Raw genomic sequence first — 21,368 nt, 5'->3', positions numbered from 1 at the left:
CAAAAATCCTAAAATTCACCCCAAAAATCCACTCAAAATTCCCAATTTCAAAAAATGCCTCCCTTGGAAAAATCCCCAAATTTCCTCAAAAATCCCCCCAAAAAAATTCAAAAATGTAAAAAAAATTTCCCCAAATCCCCTAAAAATTCCCCCAAAATTCCTTTTAAATCCCATTAAAAACAACAAAAATAATTCCCTAAAATCCATCCCAAAATCCCTAAAAAATCCCCAAAAATTCCTCCTAAAAATCTCATTAAAACCCAAAATATTCCCCCCAAAATCCCCAAAATCCCACAAAAATCCGCCCTAAAAATCCTCCAAAAATAAAAATAAATCTCCTAAAATTCCCAAAATATTTTCCCCAAATTCCATTAAAAACCACCAAAAAATCCCCAAAATTCCCCCAAATTCCTGCCCAAAAATCCCTTTAAAAATTCCAAAAATATCCCCAAAAAATCTCCAAATAATCCCTTTAAAACCCAAAAAATTCTCTGTAAAAAATTATTGTCAAAAATAAAAGTGGAGACAATTTTGGGGATTTTTTTTTTAATTTTGGTTTTTTTGGGAATATTTTTTTTATTTTTGGGGGGAACTTTTGGGAATTTTTAGGGGTTTTGGGGATATTTTTTGGGGCAGTTCTTGAGATTTTAAAAATAATTTTGGGGGGTGTTTGGGGTGGATTCTTTGGGACATTCGGGGATTTATTGGGGAATGGTTTTATGGGATTTGGGGAGATTTTGGGGGATTTTTGGTTCATTTTTAGAGAATTTTTGGGATTTTTTTTTAAGATTTTGGGAATTTTTGGCTCATTTTTAGAGCATTTTTAGGAATTTTTTTTTTTTTGATGGGGAATTTTTTTGAGATTTGAGGAGGGATTTGAGGATGAATTTTTTTTTAAATTTTAATGGGATTTTGGTTGTGGGGGAGGTTCAAAATTGGGGAGTTTTGGGGTCCCCAAATTGTCCCCAAGCCGGTCCCGAAGAAATCTGCCTAGCAACAGTGACGTCACCGACACCACGAGTCGTGATTGGCCAGCGCTCCCCGCCCCGCTTAATGAGTGCCTCCCCTTCTGCGTCCACGTGTGAGCGGCCATTTCCTCTCCGCGTGTCACCTCCACTCCTCTCTGTCACCTCTCTGTCCCCTCTTTGTCACCTCTTTGCCACCTCCGCGCGTGTTTTTACCCTTTTAAAGCTCCCATTTTCCTCCCACGCGTGTTTTCATCCGGCTATAAAGAACCGCGGCGGCCTTTGAGGTGAATGCCCGTAACAAACATGGCGGCCGCGTCCGTACAATCGCTACTGCGCATGCGCAATGCCGCTAGTGAGGGCGGAAAAGCGGAAGTTCGGCGCCGTACAGTAAAACAGCGCATGCGCCACCGGAAGTTAACCCCTGCCCGCTTTATAAAAGGTTGGGAAGCCCCGTAGCGTCCTTTTTGCCGGGTCGGAGAGCGAGACGCCGCCATGTGAGCAGGGAGCGCGGAAAAAGCGGGGATTTTATGGGAAAAATGGGATTTGTGAGGGGAAAAACTGGATTTGTGAGGGGAAAATAAGGGTGGGGAAAATGGAGAGGTGGGAATTAGGGCGGTGAGGGCCGGGAAAGGGGAAAAAATGGGGATGAGAGGGGCGGAGAGGCGGAGCGGCCATGAGGGGGGAGGGGGGGGTGAGGGAGGGAAGTGTCAGTCCCGGCTTTTTTTTTTTTTTTTTTTTAAGATTTAAATTAAAGTGTTGGGTTTGGATTTTTGGGTTTAGGGAGAGGGAAGATTGGAAAAGGGAGGGGTTTGGAAAAGAGGGTTCGGAGTGGGAAAAATGGGATTAATAGTGGGGAAAAGGGGATGTGGAGTGGGAAAAATAAGGGGAAAAAATAGGAAAAAAGAAATTCAGAGGAGGAAAAAGAGGAAAATATTTGGGAATGAGAGATTTTAGTGGGGAAATGGGGATGCAGAGAAAAAAAATGAAATTAGTGGGAGATAAACAATTTAAAGTGGGAAAAATGGGGATTTAATGGGGCTAAAGAGGGATGTGGGAAAAGGGGAAAAGAGAAGGAAAAATGGGGATAAAATGGGGAAAAGTGGGGAAAAAATGGGAAAAGTGGATTCAGAGTGGGAAAAATGGGAATAACAGTGGGAAAATGGGATGGAGAGTAGGAAAGAAGGGAAAAAAATGAGGGGGAAAGTGGGAAAAATGGGAATAACAGTGAGAAAAATGAGGGGAAAAGTGGGGGGAAAAAAAGGAAAATGGAATCTAGAGCCGGAAAAATAAGGGGGAAAAAGGAAAAAGGAGAAAAATGAGGGGAAAAGTGGGAAAACAATGGGAAAAGAGAATCCAGAGTGGGAAAAATGGGAATAAAAGTGAGAAAAATGAGGGGAAAAGTGGGAGAAATGGGAATAACAGTGAGAAAAATGAGATTAAAGATGGGAAAAAGAAATCAAGAATGGTAAAAAAGTGGGGAAAAAAGGGAAATAGTGGGGAAAATGGGATTCAGAGGGGGAAAAGCAGGATGTAACAGTTCCTTTTTCCCAATTTTTTTCCCAATTTTTCCCAATTTTTGTCCAGCATGACGGACTGGGAGACGGCCCCGGCCGTGACGGAGACTCCGGACATTAAATTGTTCGGGAAGTGGAGCACAGACGATGTGCAGATCAACGACATCTCCCTGCAGGTGGGAATCCTGGAATTCCCAAAATTCCAGGGCTGGAATTGCCAGAATTTGGGGGGATTTGGGGCTGGAATTCCTGGAATTTTGGGGGCATCCAGAGCTGGAATTGCAGGTGGAAATCCAGGAATTCTGAGGAGGTTGGGGCTGGAATTCCCAGAATTTTGAGGGATTTGGGGCTGGAATTCCTGGAATTTTGGGGGATTTGGGGCTGGAATTCTTGAAATTTTGGGGGATTTGGGGCTTGAATTCCCAGAATTTTGAGGGATTTAGGGATGGAATTCCTGGAATTTTGGGGGATTTGGGGCTGGAATTCCTGGAATTTTGGAGGATTTAGGGATGGAATTCCTGCAATTTTGGGAGATTTGGGGCTGGAATTCCTGGAATTTTGGGGGATTTAGGGCTGGAATTGCCAGAATTTTGGGGGATTCGGGGATGGAATTCCAAAAATTCCAGAGAATTTGGGGCTGGAATTGCCAGAATTTTGGGGGATTTAGGGATGGAATTGCCAGAATTTTGGAGGGATCCAAACCTGGAATTCCAGGTGGGAATCCTGGAATTCTGTGGGATTTGGGGATGGAATTCCCAGAATTTTTGGGGATTTGGGGCTGGAATTGTCAAAATTCCAGAGAATCTGGGGCTGAAATTCCCGAAATTTCAGAGGGATTTGGGGATGGAATTCCCTGAATTTTGTGGGGGATTTGGGACTGGAATTGCCAAAATTCCAGAGGGATCTGGGGCTGGAATTGCCAAAATTCCAGAGGGATCTGGGGCTGGAATTGCCAAAATTCCAGAGGGATCTGGGGCTGGAATTGCCAAAATTTCAGAGGGATTTGGGGCTGGAATTGCCAAAATTTTGGAGGATTTAAGGATGGAATTCCCTGAATTTTGGGGGGATCTGAGGCTGGAATTCCCTGAATTTTGTGGGGGATTTGGGGCTGGAATTGCCAAAATTTTGGGGGATTTGGGGCTGGAATTCCAAAAATTCCAGAGAATTTGGGGCTGGAATTGCCAGAATTTTGGGGGATTTAGGGCTGGAATTCCATGTGGGAATCCTGGAATTCTGGGGGGTTCTGGGGCTGGAATTCCTGGAATTTTGGGGGCATCCAGAACTGGAATTTCTGGAATTTTGTGAGGATCCAGGGCTGGAATCCCCAGAATTTTGGGGGGTTTGGGGCTGGAATTGCCAAAATTCCAGAGGGATCTGGGGCTGGAATTGCCAAAATTCCAGAGGGATCTGGGGATGGAATTGCCAAAATTCCAGAGTGATCTGGGGATGGAATTACCAAAATTCCAGAGGGATCTGGGGCTAGAATTGCCAAAATTCCAGAGAATTTGGGGCTGGAATTCCCAAAATTCCAGAGGGATTTGGGGCTGGAATTGCCAAAATTCCAGAGGGATCTGGGGCTGGAATTGCCAAAATTCCAGAGAATCTAAGGCTGGAATTCCAAAAATTCCCGAGGGATTTGGGGCTGGAATTGCCAAAATTTCAGAGGGATCTGGGGCTGGAATTCACAAAATTTCAGAGGGATCTGGGGCTGGAATTCACAAAATTCCAGAGGGATCTGGGGCTGGAATTCACAAAATTCCAGAGGGATCTGGGGCTGGAGTTGCCAAAATTCTGGAGGGATCTGGGACTGGAATTCCTAGAATTTTTGGGGGTTTAGGGATGGAATTCCCAGAATTTTGGGGGATTTGGGGCTGGAATTCCCAGAATTTTGGGGGATTTGAGGCTGGAATTCCCAAAATTTTGCGGGATTTGAGGATGGAATTCCCTGAATTTTGGGGGGATCCAGAGCTGGAATTCCAGGTGGGAATTCCTGGAATTCTGGGAGGAGGGATCCAGAGCTTTTTGGAATTTTGGGTTGAAATTTTGGGATTTTTTTTTTGTTGCTCAGACCCCAAATCTGATCCCAAAATCCCCAAATTTCCAGGATTACATCAGTGTAAAATAAAAATATTTCCATGGGATCAAAAAAGCTCAAATTTTTATGGGATTTTGGGTTGGAGTTTCGGGATTTTTTTGGGATTTTTGTGCCAAAATCCCCAAATCTAATCCCAAAATCCCCAAATTTCCAGGATTACATCGCAGTGAAGGAGAAATTTCATCAGTGTAAAATAAAAATAATTAATGTATCGCCACTCATTACAGGGTTGAAAATACTGGGATTTTTATGGGATTTGGGCCTGGAATATTGGGATTTTTTTGGCTCAAGACCCCAAACCTGATCCCAACATTCCCAAAATCCCCAAATTTCCAGGATTACATCGTGGTGAAGGAGAAATTTCGTCAGTGTAAAGGAAAAACAATTCATGAAAAATATTTTCATTTTTATGGGATTTTGAGCTAAAATTTTGGGATTTTTTTTGGGATTTTTGTGCCAGGATCCCAAATCTGATCCCAAAATTTCCAAATTTCCAGGATTACATGGCGGTGAAGGAGAAATACGCCAAGTACCCGCCCCGTTCCGCGGGGCGTTACGCGGCAGAAAAAATTTCCATTTTTATGATATTTTGAGCTGGAATTTCGGGATTTTTTTGGGGATTTTTGTGCCAAAACCCCAAATCTAATCCCAAAATTTCCAGATTTCCAGGATTACATCGCGGTGAAGGAGAAATACGCCAAGTACCTGCCGCATTCGGTGGGGCGTTACGCGGCACAAAAAATTTCCATTTTTATGATATTTTGAGCTGGAATTTCGGGATTTTTTTTGGGGATTTTTGTGCCAGGATCCCAAATCTGATCCCAAAATTTCCAAATTTCCAGGATTACATCGCGGTGAAGGAGAAATACGCCAAGTACCTGCCCCATTCTGCGGGGCGTTACGCGGCCAAGCGGTTCCGCAAGGCTCAGTGCCCCATCGTGGAGCGCCTGACCAACTCCATGATGATGCACGGGAGGAACAACGGGAAGAAGCTGATGACGGTCAGGATCGTCAAGCACGCCTTCGAGATCATCCACCTGCTCACCGGGGAGGTGAGGGTTTGGGGGAAAAACAAAAAAAAAGGGGTTTTTAGGGGGAAAAATGGGATTTTTAGGGGGAACAGTTCTTGGGAAAATGGGATTTTTAGAGGGAAAAAATCCTTGGAAAATGTGATTTTTAGGGGGAAAAATAGTTGGAAAAATAGGATTTTTAAGGTAAAAAACAGAAAAAAAGTGGTATTTTTAGGAGGAAAAATGGGAGTTTTTTGGGGAAAAATGGGGATTTTAGGGGTATAAAATGGGGAAAAAAAGAGTTTTTGAGGGAGAAAATGATATTTTTAGAGAGAGAAATAAGGGAGAAAGTCTTGGTAAAATGGGATTTTTTAGGGGGAAAAACGGGAGAAAAAATGGATTTTTTGGGGGGAAAATAGAGGAGAAAGTCTTGGAAAAATTGGATTTTTAGTGGGAAAAATAGGGAAAACATCAATGAAGAAATGGAGTTTTTGGAGGGGGGGAAATAGGATTTTTAGGGAGAAAAACTGCAGAAAAAATAGGATTTTTAGGTGGAAAAATGAGGGGTTTTTGGGGGAATAACGGGAAGAAGCTAGTGAGGGAAAAATCCGGGAGTTTGGGGAAAAAAACAACGGAAAAAAGGAGTTTTTAGGTGAAAAAATGGGATTTTTGGGGGGGGAATATGGGATTTTTAGGGGAAAAAAGTCTTTGGAAAAATGGGATTTTTAAGGAGAAAAACGAGGTTTTTAGGGGAAAAAATAGGATTTTTAAGGGAAAAAATCCTTGATAAATGGGATTTTTAGGAGAAATAAAATGGATTTTTAGAGAGAAAAACAGGGAAAAAAATCCTTGCAAAAATGGGATTTTAAGGGGTATCCAGGAGGAAAATTTGGGGATTTTTTTTGGGATTCAAGAGGAATCCAAGGGAATTTTTCATCTTTAAAAATGAATTTTTTTGCTGATTCAACAGCAATTTTTTGATCTCTGGGCGAATTTTTTTCAGGATTTTTTTGTGGAATCCTACCAGAATTTTTTTTTCATGGAATCTTAATGTGATTTTTTATTTTTTTTAAAATATTTTGTGTTTTTTTTTCAGAATCCTCTGCAGGTTTTGGTGAACGCCATCATCAACTCGGGGCCCCGCGAGGATTCCACCCGGATCGGCCGCGCCGGCACCGTGCGGCGCCAGGCCGTGGATGTGTCACCTCTCAGGAGGGTCAACCAGGTCAGGAATTCCCAAAAAATTCATCAAAATCCCAAAATTTCGACATTTCTGCATTTCCTAAAATCCCTAAAATTGAATTTCCAAAATTTCCAAAATAATTCGCGAAATTCGCAAAATTCGCGATTTTTCACGTGCTCAAATTGTCAAAATAATTCCCAAAATAATTCCCGATATTTTCATCATTCCCACAATTCCAGAATTTCCACAATCCCACAATTCCAGAATTCCCAGAATTGCAAAATTCCCAAAATTCAGTTCCCAAAATTCCCAGAATTTGCAAAATTCGCGAAGTTCGCGATTTTCCGCGTTCCCAAAATTCTCAAAATAATTCCTAAAGTTCCCCAAATTCCCACATTTCCAGAATTCCCAGAATTCCAGGATTCCTAAAATTCAATACCCAAAATTCCCGGAATTTCTGAAATAATTTCCACAGTTCCCACATTCCCAGAATTCGTAAAATTCGCAAGATTCGCGATTTCCCGCATTTACAAAATTCTCAAAATAATTCCCAAAATAATTCTTAAAGTTTTGAAAGTGATTCCCAACAAAATTCCCACAATTCCCAACATCCCCAGAATTCCTAAAATTCCTAAAATTCAATTATCAGAATTCCCACAATTTAATTCCGACAATTTGTAAAATTCCCAATTTCCTACATTCCCAAAGTTCCCAGAATAATTCCCATAATCCCCAAAGTTCTCAAAATAATTCCAAAAATTCCCAGATTTCCTAAAATTCCCAAATTCTCACAATTCCCCAAAGAATTCCCAAAATAATTCCCTGAAAGAATTGCTGAAATTCCCCAACTTCTAATTCTTAGAACTCAAAAAATTTCCAGAATTCACAAAATACCCAAAATAATCCCCAGAATTCCACAACTCCCACGTCTCCTACAATTCCCCAAATCCTCAGAATTCCCAAAATTCCTAACATTCCCATATTCATAGAATTCCCCAAAATCCCAAAATTTCCCCCAAAATTCCCCCCAAATCCCCAAATTTTCCCAAAAATCTCAAATTTTTCCCAAAACCTCCCAATTTTCGCCTAAAATTCCCAATTTTCCCCAAAAATTCCCAAATTCCCGAAATTTTCACCTAAATTTTCACCTAAAATTCCCAATTTTCCCCAAAAATTCCCAAATTCCCAAAATTACCCCAAAAATCCCCAACATTTTCCCAAAAAATGCCCCAAATTTTCCCCAAAAATCCCCAAAATTCCCATTTTCCCTCCCCAAAATCCCCAAAATTTTCCCAAAAATCCCCAAATCTTCCCCAAAAATCCCCCAAAATTCCCATTTTTCCCCCTAAAATTCCCATTTTTCCCCCCAAAATTCCCATTTTCCCCCCAAAATCCTCATTTTTCCCCCCAAAATTCCCATTTTTCCACCCAAAATTCCCATTTTTCCCCCAGGCCATCTGGCTGCTGTGCACGGGCGCTCGTGAAGCCGCTTTCAGGAACATCAAAACCATCGCCGAGTGCTTGGCCGACGAGCTCATCAACGCTGCCAAGGTCAGAGCTCCCAAAATTCCCTCCCAAAATTCCCAAAAATCCAACCCACAATTCCCAAAAATCCTTCTCTCCTTTTTTCCCCACCTTTTTCTGATTTTTTTTAGATTTTTTTTCTGATTTTTAAAGAATTTTTTCTGATTTTTTTTAGAATTTTTCCTGATATTTTTAGAATTTTTTTCTGTTTTTTTAGAGTATTTCCTGATTTTTTAGAAATTTTCCCTGATTTTTAAAGAATTTTTCCTGATTTTTTGAGAATTATTTCGGGTTTTTTTAGATTTTTTTTCTGATTTTCAAAGAATTTTTCCTGATTTTTTTTTCATTTTTTTGCCATTTTTTCCTCTCAAATTTTCCTCCAAAATTCCCAATTTTTTAAACCCAAAAATCTTAATTTTTCCCAATTTTCCTCCTCAAATTTTCTTAATTTTTTCCCAAATTCTCACTTTTACCCCCTTAAAATTCCCAAATTTTCCCATTTTTTCCCCAGACTTCTCTCTGAAATTCCCATTTTCCCCCTCCATTTTGTTCCCCAAAACCCCAAAATTTTCATATTTTTCTCCAAATTTTCCCCTAAAATTCCCCAAAATCCGATCCACAATTCCCAAAAATAATTTTCCCTTTTATCCCCTTTTTTTTCTGATTTTTTTAGATTTTTTCTCTGATTTTTAAAGAATTTTTCCTGATTTTTTGAGAATTATTTTGGATTTTTTTAGATTTTTTTTTCTGATTTTTAAAGAATTTTTTCTGCTTTTTTTTAGAATTTTTCCTGATATTTTTAGAAATTTTCCCTGATTTTTAAAGAATTTTTCCTGATTTTTTGAGAATTATTTCGGGTTTTTTAGATTTTTTTTTCTGATTTTTTTAGAATTTTTTTCTGATTTTTTTTAGAATTTTTCCTGATATTTTTAGAATTTTTTTCTGTTTTTTTAGAGTATTTCCTGATTTTTTAGAAATTTTCCCTGATTTTTAAAGAATTTTTCCTGATTTTTTGTGAATTATTTCTGGTTTTTTTAGATTTTTTTTTCTGATTTTTAAAGAATTTTTCCTGATTTTTTGAGAATTATTTCGGGTTTTTTGGATTTTTTTTGTGATTTTTTTAGAATTTTTTCTGATTTTTTTTAGAATTTTTCCTGATATTTTTAGAATTTTTTTCTGGTTTTTTAGAGTATTTCCTGATTTTTTAGAAATTTTCCCTGATTTTTAAAGAATTTTTCCTGATTTTTTGAGAATTATTTCTGGTTTTTTTAGATTTTTTCTCTGATTTTTAAAGAATTTTTCCTGATTTTTTGAGAATTATTTCGGATTTTTTTAGATTTTTTTTCTGATTTTTTTAGAATTTTTTCTGATTTTTTTTAGAATTCTTCCTGATATTTTTAGAATTTTTTCTGTTTTTTTACAATATTTCCTGATTTTTTAGAAATTTTCCCTGATTTTTAAAGAATTTTTCCTGATTTTTTGAGAATTATTTCTGATTTTTTTTAGATTTTTTTTCTGATTTTTAAAGAATTTTTCCTGATTTTTTTTTCATTTTTTTGCCATTTTTCCCTCTCAAATTCTCCCCCAAAATTCCGAATTTTTTAAACCCAAAAATCTCAATTTTTCCCAATTTTCCTCCTCAAATTTTCTTAATTTTTTCCCAAAATTCTCACTTTTACCCCCTCAAAATTCCCAAATTTTCCCATTTTTTCCCAGACTTCTCTCTGAAATTCCCATTTTCCCCCTCAATTTTCTTCCCCAAAACCCCAAATTTTCATATTTTTCTCCAAATTCTCCCCTAAAATTCCCCAAAATCCCACCCACAATTCCCAAAAATCCTTTCCCCCATTTTTCACCATTTTTTTCTGATTTTTGAATTTTGCCTGAATTTTTTTAGATTTTTTTTTGTTTTTTCCTTAATTTTTTTGCATTTTTTTTTCAAATTTTTTTTCATTTTTTTGATTTTTTTTGTGGTTTTTTTTTCACTTTTATCTCCTTTTTTTTTGCATTTTTTCTGGGTTTTTATTACATTTTTTCCCTTTTTTTTTTGCATTTTTTCCAAATTATTTTCCATTTTTTTCCATTTTTTTCTGCATTTTTTCCCAATTCTTTTTGCATTTTTTCCAAATATTTTTGCAATTTTCCAGGTTCTTTCTTTTTTATAATTTAAAAAATTTTTTTTCTTATTTTCTGATTTTTTTTTTTCTTTTTTTTCTCATTTCTCCTTTTTCCCTGATTTTTTCTAGTTTTTTTTCATTTTTTTTTGATTTTTTTTCATTATTCTCCCCAAATTTTTCTTTACCTTTTTAAATTTTTGCTCCTTTTTCCTCCCAATTTCTTCCCCCAAGTTTTCCAAATTTCCCCCTAAAATTCCCAAGTTTTCACTCAAAATTCCCAAATTCCCCCCAAATCCCCAATTTAAAGAATTTTTCTCAATTTTTTCACTCAAAATCCCCAAATTTCCCCCCAAAATTCCCAATTTCTTCCCAAAAATTCCCAAATTTTCCCTCAAAATTCCCAAATTTCCCCATAAAATTCCCAATTTTTCCCCTCAAATCCCCATTTTTCCCCTAAAACCCCCAAAATTCCCCCCCAAAATTCCCACCCACAATTGCCAAAAATCCCTTCCCCTTTTTTTTCCCGTTGTTCTCTGTTTTTTTTAGAATTTTTAGTGACTTTTTAGGGAATTTTTTCTCATTTTTGTAGAATTTTTTCAATTTTTTTTTGCATTTTTTTGGTTTTTTTTCTGATTTTTTTTACCTTTTTTCTGATGTTTTTTGTAATTTTTGCTAATTTTTTTTGCATTTTTTAGTTTTGCATTTTTAAAATCATTTTTTTGCATTTTTTCTGTGGTTTTTTTTTGCATATTCTTCAGGTTTTTTTGCATTTTTTCCTGATTTTTTTGTATTTTTTGGGTTTTTTAGGGCTTTTTAAGAATTTCTTTGCAATTTTTCGTGGTTTTTTTTTTTTGCTTTTTTTTCTGATTTTTTTTTCCATTTTTTCCTGATTTTTTGTATTTTTTCTGGGTTTTTTTTCTTTTTTTGATGATTTTTCTTGGGTTCTTTCCTGATTTTTTGTATTTTTTTCTGATTTTTTTTCTGATTTTTTTTTTTGTATTTTATTCCTGGGGTTTTTGTATTTTTTTCCTTCTTTTTTTGCCTTTAAAAATTTTTTTTGCATTTTTTTTACTTTTTTTGCATTTTTCCCTGATTTTTAATATTTTTCTGATTTTTTTGCAATTTTTTCCAGTTTTTTTGCCTTTTTTTGCTTTTTTCCCCTAAAATTCCCAAATTTCCCCCCAAAATTCCCCATTATTAATTTTTATTCCCAATTTTTTCCCCAAAAATCTCCAATTTTTTCCCCAAAATCCCCAATTTTTCCCCTAAAATCCTCAAATTTCCCCCCAAAATTCCCAATTTTTGCCTAAAAATCCCCAAATTTCTCTTTAGAATTCCCAATTTTTCCCCTAAAATTCCCAAATTTTCTCTCAAAATTCCTGATTTTTCCTCTGCAATTCCCATTTTTTCTAATTTTCCCATTTTTTCCCCATTTTTTCCCCAGGGCTCCTCCAACTCTTACGCCATCAAGAAGAAAGACGAGCTGGAGCGCGTGGCCAAATCCAACCGCTGAAAATTCCCCAAAATTCCCCAAAATTTCACAAATAAAATTGAATTTGGAACCTGTCTGGAGTGTGTCTGAAAATCCTCAAAATTCCCCAAATTCCCAAATTTTTTAATATTTTGAAATTCCTAAAAAATGCCCAAAATTCCCCAAAAATTAAAAAAATTGAAAATCCCCCAAATTCTCAAAAATTCCACAAATTCCTAAAAATCTTGAAATAAAAACAAAATTTCCAAAATTCCTAAAATATCAAAATTCCTGAATTCCTAAAAATTCCCAAACTTCCCACAAAATTTCCAAAATCTCAAAATTCCCAAAAATTTCTAAATTCCACAAATTCCCAAAAATTCCCAAAATGTCAAAAATTACCCAAATTCCCAAAAATCCCCAAATTCCCAAAAATTCCCCAAATCCCCAAAATTCTCCAAAATTAAAAAAAAATCCAAAATTCCCCAAAAATCCCCAAATTCCCCAAATTGTAAAAATTTCCTAAATTACAAAAAATTCCCAAAAATCTCAAAATCCAAAAAATTCCTCAAATCCAAAAAAATTCTGAAAAAATCCCCCAAGTCCCCCAAAATCCCCAAATTACCAAAATCCCCCCAATTCCCAAATTCCTAAAAATTCCTAAAGTAAGAAAATTTCCACAATTTCCAAAATCCAAAAAAATCCCAACATTCCCCAAAAATTCTCAAAAATTCTCAAAAAGCCTGAATTCCCCAAATTCCCCAAATTCTTAAAAATTCCCAAAATTTCTAAAATTTAAAATTTTCTAAAAATTCCCAAAGTTCCCCAAAATATCAAAAGTCCCCAAATTCCTAAAAATTCTAAAAAACCCCTAAAATTTCCAAAGTCCCAAAATTCCCAAATTTCAGAAATTCCCAAATTCCTAAAAATTTTTAAAAATCCCAAATGACCAAAAATACCCCAAACCCCAAAAAAATTTCAAACCAAAAAAAAAATTCCCAAATCTCCCAAATTCTAAAAATTCCCAATGTTCCCAAAAAAATTCTCAAAAATACCAAAAAATCCCCAAATTTCCAAAATTTCTCAAAATTTCACAAATAAAATTGGATTTGGAACCTGTCTGGAGTGTGTCTGAAAATCAAAAAAAATTTTTAAAATTCCCAAATTTTAAAAATTCCAAAATTTCTGAAAATTTCCCAAATTCTAAATATTTTTGAGTTTTTAAATAATTCCCAAAATTCCCCAAAAATTTAAAAAATAAAAAATTCCCCAAAATATCCCAAATTCTTCAAATTTCTACAAATTCCCAAAAATTTCCAAATTCTCAAAATTCCCCAAAATTCTCAAATTCCTAAAAATTCCCCAAATCCCAAAAACCTCAAAAATTAAAAAAATTTCCCAAAATTCTAAAAATTTCCCCAAAATTTTATGGGATTTTTTTTTTAAATTTCATGGGATTTTTAAGAATTTGTGAGAAACTTTATGGGAATTTTTTTTAATTTTATTGGGATTTTTTAGGATTTTTTGGAAATTTTATGGGTTTTCTTTTTTAATTTTATGGGAATTTTATGGGAATTTAAGGGAAATTTAATGGGAATTTAATGGAAATTTTATAAAAATTTTATGGGATTTTTTTAAAATTTTATGGGAATTTTTTGGGATTTTTTTGGAAATTTTATGGGATTTCTTTTTTAATTTTATGGGAATTTAAGGGAAATTTTATGGGAATTTAATGGAAATTTTACAAATATTTTATGGGATTTTTTTTTAATTTGGAGGGAAATTTTATGGGAATTTTTTTTGATTTTTTTAAAATTTTATGGGATTTTTTTAAATTTTATAGGAATTTTTTCCAAAATTTTATAGTAATTTTATTTTAATTTTTTTTTAGTTTTATAGGGCTATGATGGAAATTTAATGACAATTTTCCCAAAATTTTATGGGACTTTTCTTAAAATTTTGTGGACATTTTATGGGAATTTTGTGGAAATTTGATGGGAATTTGCCCAAAATTTTATAAAAATTTTATGGGAATTTTTTTGTAAATTTGGGAAAGTTATATGGGAATATTCTTGAAATTTTATGGATTTTTTTTTAAATTTTGGGGAAATTTTATGGGAATTCTGAACCCTTTTTAGTGAATTTTTTTTGGGAATTCTGAACATTCCAAACAATTTTTTCTGGGAATTTTTGGGGAGAAAATGGGAATTTTTTGGGATTTTATTTTTTAACTTTCTGGGATTTTTTGGGGAATTTTCTGGGATTTTGGGGAATTTTATTTGGGAATTTTCTGGGATTATTTTATTTTATTTGGGAATTTTCTGGGATTTTGGGGAATTTTATTTGGGGATTTTCTGGATTTTCTAAAAATTTTTCTGGGATATTTTTTGAATTTTTCTGGGATTTTTTTAAAATTTAATTTGGGAATTTTCTGGGATTTTTTTGACTTTTATTTGGGAATTTTCTGGGATTTTCTTTGGCAATTTTCTGGGATTTTTGGGAATTCTCACTGAGAATTTTCTGGGATTTTTATTTGGAAATTTTCTGGGATTTTTTTTGGGAATTTTCTGGGATTTTTTTTTATTTTTATTTGGGAATTTTCTGGGATTTTTAAAAATTTTCTTTGGGAATTTTCCGGGATTTAAAAAAATTTCTGGGATTTTTTTTTTATTTTCTTGGGATTTTTGGGAATTCTAACTGGGAATTTTCTGGGATTTTTGTGAATTTTCTTTGGGAATTTTCTAGGATTTTTAAAAAATTTTTCTGGGATTTTTGGGGGGAATTTTCTGGGATTTTTGGGAATTTTCTTTGCAAATTTTCTGTGGATTTTTAGGGAATTTTCTGGGATTTTTTTTTTTAATTTCCTGGGGTTTTCTGGGTATTTTCTTCGGGAATTTTCTGGAATTTTCTTGGATATTTATTTAATTTTATTTGGAAATTTTCTGGGGATTTTGGGGAATTTTCTGGGATTTTTTTTTAATTTTCTGGGATTTTGGGGAATTTTATTTGGGAATTCTGGGGGATTTTTGGGGAGTTTTTTTTTTTTAATTTGGGAATTTTCTGGGATTTTGGGGAATTTTATTTGGGAATTTTCTGGGAATTTTTGGACTTCTAACTGAGAATTTTCTGGGAATTTTTATTTAATTTTCTGGATTTTTTTTTAAGATTTATTTGGGAATTTTCTGGGATTTTTGGGAATTTTCTGGGATTTTTTTGGGAATTTTCTGTGATATTTTTGGGTTTTATTTTGGGATTTTCTGGGATTTTTATTTGGGAATTTTCTGGGATTTTTTTGGAATTCTAACTGGAAATTTTCTGGGATTTTTTGGGAATTTTATTTGGGAATTCTGGGAGATTTTTTGGGGAATTTTTTTTAAACTTTTTTGGGAATTCTAGCTGGGAATTCCATGGAATTTTTTTGGGAATTCTCGGGGATTTTTGTGAAATTTTTTTGGGAATTCTGGGAGATTTTTTGGGAATTTTCTGGGATTTTTTTTTTAATTTAATTTGGGAATTTTATTTGGGAATTTTCTGGAAATTTTTGGAAATTCTAACTGGGAATTTTCTGGGATTTTTGGGAATTTTCTGGGATTTTTTGGGAATTCTCACTGGGAATTTTCTGGGATTTTGGGGAATTTTATTTGGGGATTTTCTGAATTTTTAAAAAATTTTCTGGGATTTTTTTGGGAATTCTAAATGGGAATTTTCTGGGATTTTTTTGGAATTTTATTTGGGAATTCTGGGGGATTTTCGGGTATTTTCTGGGATTTTTGGGGGAATTTTCTGGGATTTTTTTTTTAATTTTCTGGAATGTTTAAAAATTTTATTTGGGAATTCTCTGGGATTTTGGGGACTTTTATTTGGGAATTTTCTTTAGGAATTTTCTGGGATTATTTTAGATTTTATTTGGGAATTTTTTGGATTTTTAAAAAATTTTCTGGGATTTTTGGGAATTCTCACTGAGAATTTTCTGGGATTTTTATTTGGGAATTTTCTGGGATTTTTTTTGGGAATTTTCTGGGATTTTTTGGGAATTTAATTTGGGAATTTTATTTGGGAATTTTCTGGAATTTTTTTGGAATTTTATTTGGGAATTTTCTGGGATTTTTTTTTAATTTTCTGGGATGTTTAAAAATTTTATTTGGGAATTCTCTGGAATTTTGGGGACTTTTATTTGGGATTTTTTTTTAGGAATTTTCTGGGATTATTTTAGATTTTATTTGGGAATTTTTTGGATTTTTAAAAAATTTTCTGGGATTTTTGGGAATTCTCACTGAGAATTTTCTGGGATTTTTGTTTGGGAATTTTCTGGGATTTTTTTGGGAATTTTCTGGGATTTTTTGGGAAATCAATTTGGGAATTTTATTTGGGAATTTTCTGGAATTTTTTGGGAATTCTGACTGGGAATTTTCTGGGATTTTTGGGAATTTTCTGGGATTCTTTTTTATTTGGGAATTTTCTGGGATTTTGTGGAATTTTATTTGGGGATTTTCTGGATTTTCTAAAAAATTTTCTGGGATATTTTTTGAATTTTCTGGGATTTTTTTAAAATTTAATTTGGGAATTTTCTAGGATTTTTTTGAATTCTATTTGGGATTTTTCTGGGATTTTCTTTGGGAGTTTTCTGGGATTTTTGGGAATTTTATTTGGGAATTTTCTGGGATTTTTGGGGAATTTTCTGGGATTTTTGGGAATTCTCACTGAGAATTTTCTGGGATTTTTGTTTGGGAATTTTCTGGGATTTTTTTTGGGAATTTTCTGGGATTTTTTGGGAATTCTTACTGGGAATTTTCTGGGATTTTGGGGAATTTTATTTGGGAATTTTGGGGGGATTTTAGGGAATTTTATTTGGGCATTTTGGGGGGATTTAAAAAAAATTTCCTGGGATTTTTTGGAATTTTTTGGGGAATTTTCTGGGATTTTGGGTAATTTTATTTGGGAATTTTCTGGGATTTTTTTTTTTAATTTTCTGGGATTTTTTTGGAAATTTTCTGGGATTTTTGGAAATTCTAATTGAGAATTTTCTGGGATTTTTATTTGGGAATTTTCTGGGATTTTTTCTGGGATTTTTGGGGGATTTTATTTGGGAATTTTCTGGGATTTTTGGGAATTTTATTTGGGGATTTTCTGATTTTTTTTTTAATTTTCTGGGATTTTTTTGGAATTTTCTTAGGGAATTTTCTGGAATTTTGGGGAATTTTGTTGGGTATTTTTTAAATTTTATTTGGAAATTTTCTGGGGATTTTGGGGAATTTTCTGGGATTTTTGGAATTTTATTTGGGAATTCTGGGGGATTTTTGGGGAGTTTTTTTTTATTTTTATTTGGGAATTTTCTGGGATTTTGGGGAATTTTATTTGGGAATTTTCTGGGAATTTTTGGACTTCTAACTGAGAATTTTCTGGGATTTTTATTTAATTTTCTGGATTTTTTTTAAGATTTATTTGGGAATTTTCTGGGATTTTTTTGGGAATTTTAACAGGAAATTCCATGGATTTTTTTTTTATTTTCTTTGGGAATTCTGTGGAATTTTGGGAATTTTCTGGGATTTTTTTGAATTTTCTGGGATTTTTGGGAATTCTAACTGGGAATTTTCTGGGATTTTTTTTTAATTTTCAGGGATATTTTTGATTTTTATTTTGGGATTTTCTGGGATTTTTATTTGGCAATTTTCTGGGATTTTTTTGAATTCTAACTGGGAATTTTCTGGGATTTTTGTGAATTTTATTTAGGAATTCTGGCAGATTTTTTGGGAATTTTCTGGGATTTTTTGGGAATTCTCACTGGGAATTTTCTGGGACTTTTTTTAAATTTTATTTGGGAATTTTTTTGGACTTTTGAGAATTTTCTTTGGAAATTATTTGGGATTTTTGGGAATTCTAACTGGGAATTTCATGGATTTTTTTTAAGTTTTCTGGGATTTTTTTTGAATTTTATTTAGGAATTTTCTGAAATTTTTGGGGGGAATTTTCTGGGATTTTTTTTTGGGAATTTTCTGGGATTTTTGTGAATTTTATTTAGTAATTCTGGGAGATTTTTTGGGAATTTTTTGAGATTTTTTGGGAATTCTAACTGGGAATTTTCTGGGATTTTGAGAATTTTATTTGGGAATTCTGGGGGATTTTTGGGAATTTTCTGGCATTTTTTTAAAATTTTTTTTTAAATTTTCTGGGATTTTGGGGAATTCTCACTGGGAATTTAATGGATTTTTTTTTAAGTTTTCTGGGATTTTTGGGAATTTTATTTGGGAATTTTTTTTGGTTTTTGGGAAATTTTTATTTTAATTTCCTGGGATTTTTGGGAATTCTCTCTGTGAATTCTGCAGGAATTTCCCTGTGTGAATCCTGGCAATTTTTCTATGGGAATTCCACATTTTTTTCCAGAAATTCCAGAAATTTTCTCTGTAAATCCCAGGATTTTCCTGCAGGAATTTTATGACATTTCTGACACGATTATTTTAATTTTTCCCATAAAAATTCCATGATTTTTCCCACATTTTTCCCAGGAAAATCTGAGAATGCTGCTGGGATTTATGGAATGACACTGTACAAAAAACAGGAATTTTTTGAGATTTGCGGGAATTTTTAAACCAAAATTTTTAATTTTTTGGGAATTTTTCTGTGTGAATTCTGGGAATTTTTGCACAGGAATTCCAGGAATTTTTAGTGAGAATTCCATTATTTTTCCACAAGAACTCTGGGAATTTTACTACAGGAACTCCAGGATTTTTGTGACATTTCTGACAAATTTTTTGGGATTTTTTCCACAAGAATTCTGGGAAATTTTACTACAGGAACTCCAGGATTTTTATGACATTTCTGACAAAATTTTTGGGATTTTTCCGTGCAAACTCCGCGATTTTTCCACAATAATTCTGGGAATTTTTACTACAGGAACTCTGGGAATTTTGTGACATTTGTGACAAATTTTTGGGATTTTTTCCACAAGAATTCTGGGAATTCTTACTACAGGAACTCCGGGATTTTGGTGACATTTCTGACAAAATTTTTGGGATATTTCCGCGCAAACTCTGGGAATTTTTCCACGTGAACTCCGCGATTTTTCCACAAGAACTCTGGGAATTTTTACTACAGGAACTCCAGGATTTTTGTGACATTTCTGACAGATTTTTTTTGGATTTTTTTCCACAATAATTCTGGGAATTTTTACTACAGGAACTCCAGGATTTTTGGGACATTTCTGACTGGATTTTTGGGATTTTTTCCGCGAAACTCTGGGAATTTTCCACGCAAACTCCGTGATTTTTCCACAATCATCCTGGGAATTTTTACTACAGGAACTCCAGGATTTTGGTGACATTTCTGACAGGATTTTTGGGATTTTTTCCACAAGAATTCTGGGAATTTTACTACAGGAACTCCGCGATTTTTGTGACATTTCTGACGCAAATTTTGGAATTTTTCTACGTGAACTCCGTGATTTTTCCACAATAATTCTGGGAATTTTTACTACAGGAACTCCAGGATTTTTGTGATGTTTCTGACAAGATTTTTGGGATTTTTTCCACAAGAATTCTGGGAATTTTTACTACAGGAACTCAATGATTTTGGTGACATTTCTGACAAAATTTTTGGAATTTTTCTACGCGAACTCAGGGAAATTTTCCACGCGAACTCCGCGATTTTTCCGCAATAATTCTGGGAATTTTTACTACAGGAACTCCAGGATTTTGGTGACATTTCTGACAGGATTTTGGGGATTTTTTCCACAAGAATTCTGGGAATTTTTACTACAGGAACTCCAGGATTTTGTGACATTTCTGACAGGATTTTTGGGATTTTTCTACGCGAACTCTGGGAATTTTCCCACGCGAAGTCCGCGATTTTTCCACAATCATTCTGGGAATTTTACTACAGGATCTCCAGGATTTTTTGTGACATTTCTGACAAAATTTGGGGGATTTTTCCATGAGAATTCTGGGAATTTTTACTACAGGAACTCCAAGATTTTTGTGACATTTCTGACAAAATTTTTGGAATTTTTCCGCGCAAACTCTGGGAATTTTTCCACGTGAACGCCGCAATTTTTCCACAAGAACTCTGGGAATTTTTACTACAGGAACTCCAGGATTTTGGTGACATTTCTGACAGGATTTTTAGGATTTTTTTCCACAATTTTTTTTGTTTTTTTCCAGGCAAAAGTCACTTGTAGAGCAGGTGGACGCGGCTCCCGTCGCAATTGCCGCGTCCCAACTTCTCGGCCTGCTCGGACACCAGGCAGCGCACGAGGCTGGGCTGGGGGAAGGGTTGGGAAATCTGGGAATGCTGCTGGGAAATCTGGGAATGCTGCTGGGAAATCTGGGAATGCTGCTGGGAGCTCAGGTGGTTCTCGGAATCGTGGGATTGGCGGCGCCGTGAGCGGAGCTGGAGCTGCTGCCGCGCCTGGAGCTGCTGGCGGAGCTCGGAGACGCGCTCTTCCTTCTGGGAGTGGAAAAAAGGGAAAATTTGGGGTTAGATGGGGGAAATGGGGGGAAATGGGGTGGGAAAAGTGGGGGAAAATGTGGGAAAAATGTGGGGGAAAAGTGGGAAAATTTTAGGGAATTATGGGGGAAATGGGAGAGGAAATGGGGAAAAATAGGAGGAAAAAAATGGGAGAGAAAAGCAGAAAAAAGTGGGAAAAAAACAGGAGAAAAGTGGGAAAAGAGGGAGAGAAAAAGGGAAAATGTAGGAAAAATGGGAGAGAAAAGGAGGAAGAAAGGGGGAAAAATGGGGGGGAATGGGAGAGAAAAGTGGGAAAAATGTGGGGAAAATGGGGAAAAAATGGGAGGGAAAAGTAGGATAAATGTGGGAAATTACGGGAAAATGGGAGAGAAAATGGGGGAAAAAATGTGAGAGAAAAATGGGAAAATGGGAGAGAAAATGGGGAAAATATGGGAGGGAAAAGTGGGATAAACGTGGGAAATTATGGGGAAAATGGGAGAGGAAAAAAGAAAAAATGGGAGAGAAAAGTGGGGAAAATGGGAGAGAAAATGGGAGAGAAAACTTGGGGAAAAATGGGATTAAAGTGGAGGAAATGTGGGGGGAAATGGGAGAGAAAGGTGGGGAAAAATGTGGGAAATCATGGGGAAAATGTGGGAAAAATGGGAGGGAAAAGTGGGGAAAATGTAGGAAAAATGGGAGAGAAAACTTGGGGAAAAATGGGATTAAAGTGGAGGAAAAGTGGGAAAAATGGGAGAGAAAATGGGGGAAATGGGAGAGAAAAGTGGGGGAAATGTGGGGGAAAATGTGGGAAAATTTTTGGGAATTATGGGGGAAATGGGAGAGGAAATGGGGAAAAATAGGAGGAAAAAATGGGAGAGAAGAGCAGAAAAAAGTGGGAAAAAACAGGAGAGAAAAGTGGGAAAAGAAGGAGAGAAAATGGAAAAATGTAGGAAAAATGGGGGAGAAAAGGGGGAAAATAAAAATAGGAAATGAGAAAAACACCAGGATAAAGGTGAGGAAACACTGGGACTAAAAAATGTGAAAAAA

At 34.9% G+C, this 21,368-nt stretch overlaps 2 protein-coding genes across 3 annotated transcripts in view; one reads left to right on the top strand and one right to left on the bottom strand.

Annotated features, from left to right (window-relative positions):
- The first annotated feature begins 1,354 nt into the window (after nucleotides 1-1,354).
- LOC117009863 (40S ribosomal protein S5) lies at nucleotides 1,355-11,977 on the top strand. Its single transcript, XM_033084228.2, has 6 exons — nucleotides 1,355-1,462; nucleotides 2,553-2,658; nucleotides 5,420-5,629; nucleotides 6,684-6,812; nucleotides 8,223-8,321; nucleotides 11,856-11,977. The coding sequence occupies exons 2-6, from the start codon at nucleotides 2,554-2,556 to the stop codon at nucleotides 11,922-11,924; spliced, it is 612 nt and encodes a 203-aa protein (XP_032940119.1). The 5' UTR covers nucleotides 1,355-1,462; nucleotide 2,553; the 3' UTR covers nucleotides 11,925-11,977.
- Nucleotides 11,978-19,923: 7,946 nt separating this feature from the next.
- The window catches only part of LOC117009866 (gamma-aminobutyric acid type B receptor subunit 1-like), a 54,312-nt gene continuing 52,867 nt past the window's right edge, over nucleotides 19,924-21,368 (bottom strand). For both annotated transcript variants that reach the window (XM_033084232.1, XM_033084233.1), the window contains one exon: nucleotides 19,924-20,321. In XM_033084232.1, the coding sequence (XP_032940123.1) occupies nucleotides 20,043-20,321 (279 nt within the window). In that variant the 3' untranslated portion in view covers nucleotides 19,924-20,042. The remainder of the gene's footprint in view (nucleotides 20,322-21,368) is intronic.

Source organism: Catharus ustulatus, chromosome 36 (assembly GCF_009819885.2).
Source record: "Catharus ustulatus isolate bCatUst1 chromosome 36, bCatUst1.pri.v2, whole genome shotgun sequence".
Lineage (NCBI taxonomy): Eukaryota > Metazoa > Chordata > Aves > Passeriformes > Turdidae > Catharus > Catharus ustulatus.
Note: the sequence above shows the minus strand (reverse complement) of the source record. Positions and strands in the feature narration are given on the sequence as shown.